This window comes from Apis mellifera, linkage group LG1 (assembly GCF_003254395.2).
Source record: "Apis mellifera strain DH4 linkage group LG1, Amel_HAv3.1, whole genome shotgun sequence".
Classification (NCBI taxonomy): domain Eukaryota; kingdom Metazoa; phylum Arthropoda; class Insecta; order Hymenoptera; family Apidae; genus Apis; species Apis mellifera.
Window position 1 is genome coordinate 26,884,056 of NC_037638.1, and position 9,641 is coordinate 26,893,696.

A 9,641-nucleotide genomic window follows, 5' to 3' on the forward strand; every position below is an offset into this window, starting at 1 on the left:
GATTGTTTAAAGGATTGCTTCTCTTCAAATTGATGGCTTATTAAATTAATTATTAATACATGCACTTTAAACGAACGACAATCGAAAACTGTAATTCTATTCATAAATTGGGACCAACTTTGCGAAATACATTTGCATTCCGAAATTTCATCCTGCTAGTTGCAATTTTGTGTTTTCACGTTTTACATATAAAAAATTGTGCATTAAATTAATGCCGGGATAAATAAGTTATAATTTAAATTGGAATTATTTTCTACGCGAGGACTGTTTAAGAGACTGTTTGCTTTCCCTCAAATTGATGGCTTATTAACACATGCACTCGAAAATTAGCTGTAATTCTATTCATAAATTGGCATCAACTTTGCGAAGCATATTTGCATTCCCGAAATTTCATCTGTTTCGTTCCTGCAATTTTGTATTTTCGCGTATATATAAAAAATTGTGCATCAAATTAATACCGAGATGAATAAATTATAATTTAAATTGGAAATATTTTCGACGCGAGGACTGTTTAAGGGACTGCTTCTCTTCAAATTGATTATCAACACACATAAAAAATATTGTGCATTAAATTAATACCGAGATGAGATTAAATTATAATTTAAATTGGAAATATTTTCTACGCGAGGACTGTTTAAGAGATTGCTTTCCCTCAAATTGACGGCTTATTAACACATGCACTCGAAAGCTAGCTGCAATTCTATTCACAAATTGACATCAACTTTGCGAAACATATCTGCATTCCGAAATTTCATCCCCTCTAACTTGTATTTCATTATAGAAATTATGGATAAAAGGTTTCCTCCAACACATGCACTTTAAAAAGAAATCAACTTAAATAACCCACGAATCATTTTTCTGAATGGACATATTTCAAACACCTTTCCAAACTTTCTAATACGAAACGAAAACTGGAGGAGAAGGGAAGGAAGAAAGTATCTAAGAAATTTCGTTCATCATGCAATAAACAGGGCTACTACTTGCGAGCGACAATTATCTAAATACCTAACTGAAGGAGGAAGGGAAGGAAAAAATCTATCTAAGAAATTTCCTTCATCATGCAAAATAGATAAACAGGGCTACTACTTGCGAGCGACAATTATCTAAATACCTAAAGCGAATTTCACTCCGGTCCACGCCTGGCGGACGTAATTGATCAGCCTCCTGTAGAGGGGCCTAGGCGGCCTTTTCGTCGAGGTGCCCTCCTCCTCGTCCCCCTGGCCGTCGCTGTCCAACGCCCCCGGCGGCGGGCCCACGCCTGTCAGCGTGCCGACCTGGTTCCTCTCCCCAAGAATGTTCACCACCTCTCGCAGTTCAGGCGCTACGCCCTGCAGTCCTGAATTGTAATTCGCGGGGGCGACGCCTGAGCCGAGGAGGCTCGCGCCGCCCCCGCGACCTCTGCCGCGGCCACGGCTACCACGACCCCAGGCGGCGCCGCTACCTTCGAGATTATAACACCGAGTTACAACACCGCTCCAACGCTACGCCACGATTCCACGAGATTCGCTGTAATTCGTTGCGTGCTCTGTCGTGTGTACGTGTGCGAATTTATCTGAGATTTATTTTTATTTCGATACAGGGACGTTTGGTCGTGGAACGTTGCACGAATTTATCTGAGAATCGATTTATTCTTATTTCGAAACTAGGGATGTTTCTCGTGCAAATGTACAGAGATGCTCGTTTCGACTTTAGGAAGTTTCGATTTTTTCCACGGAAGATGGTTAAATTAATATAGGGTTTACTGTTCGTTAAACTTTTGCGCTTTCAACGGTTAATTCGCCGTGTTTATTTCGGAAAATATTTCGTAAAATATTATTACGAACTTTGTATTTATTTATTTATAGGGGAGGGAGTTTCCGGGAGCTTCGTCACGCGGATTTTAACGAAACTTTTAACCCTCCCTCCTTCGGACTTGTTCCTCTTTAATCAAACACATTTAGGAGCAGATACTGCAAAGTTTCGAAAGCTATTTGCTTTCAAAGCTTTCCGACCAGCGTGCCTTTATCGTTGTTGCCTGATCGTTCGTATTATGCGCAAGTTTTGTTCAAACATCCGAGCAACTATCTATGATTTCTAGCAGAAAGGTCAGAGTTCTTCGATATATCTTTACTTTTCTCTATTAATCTAAGCACTTTTCGTCTCGGACGAAAGTGAGATTGAAATTTCAAGCTGGGATTGAATCGGTATATCTAAATATTCATTCAAAAAAAATCTCTGTACAGATACACATCGGGTAAATAATAAAAATAAATGTTGCTTGAACTTGTTAGGCAGGCGTATCAATGTTTCAAGCGAATCGTAGGCGAGAGTCGAGTAAGTGTCGCGTGAAAAATAGCTCGAATTTGTAACGAGAACATGGGAAGAGGTTTGATAAAAATAGAAAATTTAATTGCGAGAATCGGGGAATTTTTCTTCGAAAGAAGCGTTAAAACATTCATCGCTAGGATGAAAAAGACAATTTCGATATTAAAGACAAGAATCCCGAAGGAAGCGATCGATAAGATCGTGTCTCTTCATATATTTTATCTTTATTATTCGATTTAAATATCAAACAATAAAATATTTCCATTTCCATAATTAATCTTCTTTATAAAGATCGATCGAAATTCACAGAGGTTCGATTTCTTAATTGTGCAAAGGGAAAATAAATTTCTACCATATATATATATACATCGATTCATTTATTCACTCGTCAGATTCTTCCAGCCAACCGATGCCTTTCCTAAAATTCCTGTATAAATTTGCTCGCAATTTCGAGTTAGGCAACGATGCGTATTTTCGCCGGTATAATTCGGAGGGGCGCGTGATAAACGCGCCTCCTACTTGCGTAAATTGCTGATTTGGCAACAAAGCCTAAATAATTAGAAACGGTAATTATAGACGCGAAATTATGCGCTTGAATGATGCGCGGCATGCCAGATATATTCAGATATGCATTAAATAATCTGTAACCGTGTTCTGCGGAATTAAGCGGATAGGGCGAATCATGTTAACTGACTTTGAAACAAACGGGACGGGGGGGATGGGGATAGGATATCGGTAATTACTTCTTTAATTAGTGAAATTGCTTAATTGAAAGGCAAATTATTCCGTGTAATTGTTATCAAGCTCGGTTAACGAGGGGGTAGAATTTGAGATCGAAATACCTAATCAGAGATTTTCACTTGCTAATTTTTCATCAATATGCACGGATTTCGATTATCGATCAAGGGGGCGACGAAATAATGCAATTAACGCACGTATCGAGATTTCGAGCCGACTAATCACCGTCAACGGTGTTTAACCATAGATGCCGGATACGGATAGGCGTGACCTAAATGTTTCTCGACGTGGAATAAGATGTTCAAGCTTTGTCCAAGAAGCGAACCGTAAGAGCCGAACGAATTTAAATTTAATTCGAATTAATTTCTAAGACTAGAATCTAGATAGATTCGATCGATGATAAATATCGCGTTCTTTTTGATCATTTGTGAAATTGAAATTCTGTGCCCAATGATCGCCCATAATGGATTAAATTTACCGTGAGCTTGTTTAGGATACTAAGCCTTTGCAAGTGAGGACAAGTCTAATACGTTTAACGTGACAAGCTAGATAAGATTGAGAACAGTCAGCTAAGCGTAACTTGTCTTTGCTTATCTCCTATACGCCCTGTTTAATGCGATAACAATAACTGTGTTAAACTTTTGAAAATAAACCAATATATATATATATATATATACATGATGTACCAAAAATTATTCTACCTTCTGTGTATTTCGATCGACGTTACGTTTTTCCAACGTTCTCGTTTTTCGTTGTATATAATAAAAAATTAAATTTTACACCAACATATCGTGTATCGTTTAACTTATACTTTTGTTAAATAATAAATTTGAGATATTTCTATGGAAAAAATACGTAAAAGGTATATTCTTACATAACATTGCATTCAATTCTTTCAAAAGCGTTTGCAATTATCCTCTTTTTTAGCATGAGAAATGATATCAATTATCACCATCGAATAATAATCGAAGAAATGAATTTGAATGAATTTTCGAATGAGAATGAAATTTTATGCGTTACAAGCAAATTGTGATATTTTTATTAGAACAATAATCTACTAATAATTTGATTATTAGAATCTACTAGTTATATAAAAAAAAGTAATATAAAAGTTCAATTAACATACAGTAATAATATACTTTTTTTTTTTTTATTCTCCTTTGACTTTAAACTAATTAATTATCCAATCTCCCAGGAATTTCCTCCTCCTGGTTATTTCTTAATTATTATATTCCTTTTTTTATTTATATGTTTTAATTAACAGTCTACTCCATTTCATCAACAAAGCTCTCTCATTAACGGATGCACAAAACAATTTCATTACTTATACAAAATTTCCAATTGCTTCTTTTCCAGTTCCAGAGTAAAATTCACGATTAAAAAAAGTTTAATAATTCCACGATATATATATATACATATCTTTGAAAATTAAAAATCAATAATATTTTTAAAAATGAATTTCAATCAAAGTAATTTTTAAATATTTAGACACGTTTGTATCAATCACTGACATTTATATTCATACGAATAAGTGTATCTAAATTTAAACGTACTAGTCACTACACTTGCCGGTATATAATATTTTATTAAAATTCACTACTCGCTCGGAGCACGGAACGTATTTATTAAATTAATTAATTTCGAAAGGGAATGAATTATTTCGAGATGGAAATGAACGAATTATTTTAATGATTTCGATGCGAGAAAATAAAATAAGGTACGAAAAAAGAAAAAAAGGATCGAAACAAAAACGAGATTAATTCTCTTCACCTTAAAAATTAAAAAAAAGGGAAAAAAAATTGACCTGTAGATTATTGCTCGAATAAAAAGATTCAAGTGAAAACAAGATCGATCCTTTTCGATTTGGCGTTGAAGAAGATACCTTGACGCTTTTTATAGGAGGGAAGCCCCACCACAGGGCCACAACCCCCCGCGCTCCCCGCGACAGAGGAGCTGATGGTGGCAAGGCAGGGAGCCCCCCGACCGCCACCTCCGCGTCGTTCCAAGTCACGGCGTCTGCACCCACCTCCGCCCCCACCACCACCGCCACCCCCGGCGGACAACACCACGACGGGTCCAGGGGTACTACGTTTACGTGCCCCTTCTCGCGCGGAGCCCCTTCTTTCAGAGGAGGGCCCCGCGATCTCCTGACGCCGTACTCGCAGGCTTCTTCGAGCCCTGCAATCAATTTTTTCCCCATTTTTTTTTCCTCCATTTTCTTTCTCCCTATCTTTTCAGACAAATTAATTCATTAATTTCTAACAAAAATTACGATTTTTTTATAAATTCGTAAAATCGATTTCCTTATGATAACGTAACATACGAGATGAAATTTTGAGAATCTGTATTATACAAAAGTCGAATTATTGGCGATTTCGATTCGAAAGGTGCGCTTTCGAGATTTTTTTTTTTTTAAATTAAAAAGCGATAAAAGTAAGGTGGAATTTAAATTTCGAGCCCAACTTTTCTCCGTGTCCGAGATAAAATTTTGAAAAATTTCTATATTATACAAAAGTCGAATTATTCGCGATTTCGATCGACGATTCGAGACTTTTTTTTTTTTAAATTAAAAAGCGATAAAAATAAGGCGGAATTTAAGTTTCGAGCCCAACTTTTTTCCGAGATAAAATTTTGAGAATCTATATTATACAAAAATCGAATTATTCGCGATTTCGATCGACGATTCGAGATTTTTTTTTTTTTTTTTTTAATTAAAAAGCGATAAAAGTAAAGTGGAAGTTAAGTTTCGAGCCCAACTTTTCTCCGAGATAAAATTTTGAGAATCTATATTATACAAAAGTAGAATTATTCGCGATTTCGATTCGAAAAGTGCGCTTTCGAGATTTTTTTTTTAAATTAAAAAGTAAAAGTAAGATGGAATTTAAGTTTCGAGCCCAATTTTTCTCCGTGTCCAAGATAAAATTTTGAGAAATTTCTATATTATACAAAAATCGAATTATTCGCGATTTCGATCAACGATTCAAGACTTTTTTTTTTTAAATTAAAAAATAAAAGTGAGGTAGAATATAAATTTCGAGCCCAATTTTTCTCCGTGTCCGAGATAAAATTTTGAAAATCTATATTATACAAAAGTCGAATTATTCGCAATTTCGATTGACGATTCGATATTTTTTTTTTTAAATTAAAAAGCGATAAAAATAAAGTGAGAATTTAAATTTCGAGCCCAATTTTTCTCCGTGTCGGATACGCATTTTATATCGGTGGATTGTCGGGGCGAATTGTCAGCGAATGCCCTTTGCTTTTCGATACTCGAGAGTTGGCCGGCCGGACCGCTTTCCTCCGCCCGGATACGTCCGCGCTCTCGGGATTCGGCGGTGAATAGCCAGGAATTTACGCGGATCGCTGTTTCCACGTATCTCTGTTTTACCCCCGAGACGGGGCGGGAAAATCGGGAATTCTATGAAGGCCGCGGCAAAACACCCATTGACTTTTCGCTTTGCGCCCCTTGTGCTCTGATAACCCATTCTGTACTTCTCCATTAACGTTCAATTTCCATTTTCCCGAATGGAAAATGGAATTCGTGAAAAGTAGTTTGACGACCGAGCGCTTTAAACTCTCCACTTAACTTTTCATTATTATATTTTCGATAAATTCTGTTCAAAGGGGGTTTGCAATCGAGAATCATTGAATCTCGATCGTGCTCTATCATGGATCTAACGAATTGGACCGACTTTTTTTTTCTTTTTATATATATAAATCATACGTTAACTTAACGTATATATTAATTACACGTGATTACAAAATATTCGGCTTCAGATATTCGAAAAAATTTAAGGAAAAAACTCTGTTAAAAATCTCTAAAAAACTTTCGAACCGTTACAACTCTGAGCGCAGAGTTACTTCCGGTCAACGAATCAATGGGGATGCTTTAAAACGCACCTCGATTTATCTCGATACGATACTTTCGCTTCTCGAGATATGATCGTGCAAAGGAAAGGAGAATAATTTTCTTTTTTAAATATTTAATAAATTTAATTTCGATCGAATTATTATTGAAAATCCTCCTCCAACTTCAAAGATAATTACTTCCGGTCAACGAACGATTATTGAAAGCGAGGGACGTTGCCCTTTAAAACGCTCTCAGATTTATCCCGATTTCGGTCGCCGAGATATGCGAGGAAAAGATTGTGATTTTTTTTAATCGTTTTCTTCGTGTTTGCCATTCGTTCGGGCATTTTACATCGACCTATCCCAATGTCCAGACAAATGGCAGACGCGGTTCCTGGAAGTAGATAGTTCGTAATACTTGCGGAGAAAGGATGTAGGTCGGTGAATTGTGCAGTCCATTCATAATCTTAAGTATATGGAAACTTTTTGAATCTTATATCTCGGCAACCGATTAAGTTATCCGAATAAATCAAAAATTGAGTTCAATAGCACACTCTATCTTCTGAACGGATTTTAACGACAAAGTTTTAACTTTTTTTTCTCTCCACGTAAAAACTCGAAGAATTTATGTTCTTGTTACAATTAAAAGATTAAGTTCATATAAAAATCCGCAATCTGACTTTTTTTTTAAAATGCTTCCATTATAGAGTTCGATCGATCTCTTTGACTCTGATTATTAATATCTGATTCAAAACCCCTTGAATTTCAATTAACATTTTAACAGCGAACCGTTTAACCGAATTAATGTTAATTCTAACTAAAATTTTGAATATACGATGGCGTGTTTAATAACAACAGGAAATGAAAAGGGAATGATAATTCGAAAGAGCAAAGATTTTAATTATCCCGTTTCGCGCAACTTGGATAAACCGATCCACTTTTAGTTTTCATTACGAAAAAACGTAACGAGGCTGAGAAATTGCAAGAAAATGGAATTTTTCCGCATAGTTACGTGCTCACCCTTTCTCGCGCACAACCACGTTGTTTCCTCTCCTCGAGGATGGACCGTTTGAATCAACCCTTTGGATATTAATTTCCCCGATCAGGTATCCACGATTCGTTAGCGTATTAGATGCGCATGCGTTAATTTTGGCGACGAATTTTTTCACCACGATTGTCGCCCGCGCCTATTATTTATACCCCGATCCTCTCTTTTCTCTCTCTTTATTACGATTTAAGGCGATGCGGGGCGATCCTCAGAGTTGACATAATGCGTGCATTGCGCGGATGGTGGTTAGTTTGTCTTCGCTTTGTCGACTTTGCTTTGTTAGTACCTGAAATTAGTAAACACAAAGTGCAAGTTAGTGTACACGATAATATTATATTCAATCAGAGTTAAGTTGCTCACAAAAAAAAAAAGAAAGAAGAAATCACGTTTGATCGAGAAAATAAGCATTCGTTAAATGGAAGCGTGATTGTTACAAGATTTCAAGAATCCCGAAGACGGTGTTCTTTATTCGCGCGTAACACAGTTTATCGTCCACGCGAATAAAGCCGGGGTCAGAGCGCTCGTGAAAAGCACCACTAGGGCGAACAAGACGAACATCTTGAAGATCGGTTGAAGAGCGCGGGAGAAGGAGAAGCTTGTTCACTTTGTAGGCATATCCCCCTTGCTTTTTTTTGATTTTTGGCGAAAAGGGATGGATGGGTTTTGAGAGGGATCATAGCTCGATATCCGTTTCCGAGAATTCGAATCGAGGCAATGTCGTGTCGGGAATCTGGGTCGTACGAGCGAACGAGCATCAAGATCAAGTAGCATTGGATTCCCTTCGATAATTATATATATATATATAATTAACGTTATAAATAAAGACACGTAAGATTATTATTTACTTTACATTTAGAAATCCCAAGTGGTTCGAGATGACCGACAATATCTGCCAATTATGGGATAATTTCAATTCATAGCGAAGTTATCCTTCGAGCGAGGAGGATGGATAGATATCGAGTTGAAAGAACCGCTTCGACGAGTTCGAGTGTCGTTAAGGTGGTTTTCTAAGAATTCTAAAAAAAGAAAGAAGAAAAAGTGGAAACAAGAAGAACGCCTGAATAAGAAAATATAAATTGTCCGCCAACATTTTTCAACGAGGATCGAATAAGAAATACAGGATAAATAAAGCCGCAACAGAGACTGTTTTCTCCAGAGATTGTTTCTTTCGGAAATTTGCGTCTATCAATCCCTCGTTTTTATCTCTCTTTTTTCGCCGCATTTTATTTACACTCGTATCACGCAAATATTACGCGGTATAAATAGACAGGAATGGAACATTTTTCGGACACCGTTCTGTGCATACTGATACTGGTGGCTGGCTTCGAAATGCGCGAACATTGATTTTATCACAGTTTCGACGTTTCCAATAAATTCCACGAGGCAACAATTAATCATGCTCTGTTTGTTTTCGTCGTGCGTCGTGTCATCGATCGTTGTGTACCTTTTTTCCCCCCCTCCCTCCCCCCTTTTTTTATTATTCATTCCATTACGCGAATGGATGTAAATTCCTAGTAACGAAGTTATCGAAACGCGTTCACTGTCGCAACGCATCGAATATTGCGTGTAAAAAGAAAATTTTTTCTCTCCCCTCTCGATCAAATTGGGACAACATCGATTAATCGCGAGATAATCGTTCAATCCGAGTGAAATTTTAATTTTCTTCTCCTCGATGTAGAATTAAAATCACCACGAAATATTA

The 9,641-nt window shown here is 36.8% G+C and overlaps 1 protein-coding gene across 1 annotated transcript in view; it reads right to left on the minus strand.

Moving 5' to 3' along the window:
• LOC100577959 overlaps positions 1-8,497 on the minus strand; it is a 33,497-nt gene extending 25,000 nt beyond the window's left edge. The window contains exons 1-4 of the mRNA XM_026446329.1: positions 8,474-8,497; positions 7,912-8,078; positions 4,925-5,220; positions 1,112-1,441 (exon numbers count right to left, since the gene is read on the minus strand). Of these exons, the coding sequence (XP_026302114.1) occupies positions 1,112-1,441; positions 4,925-5,220; positions 7,912-8,078; positions 8,474-8,497 (817 nt within the window). The remainder of the gene's footprint in view (positions 1-1,111; positions 1,442-4,924; positions 5,221-7,911; positions 8,079-8,473) is intronic.
• Between the last annotated feature and the right edge of the window lie 1,144 nt (positions 8,498-9,641).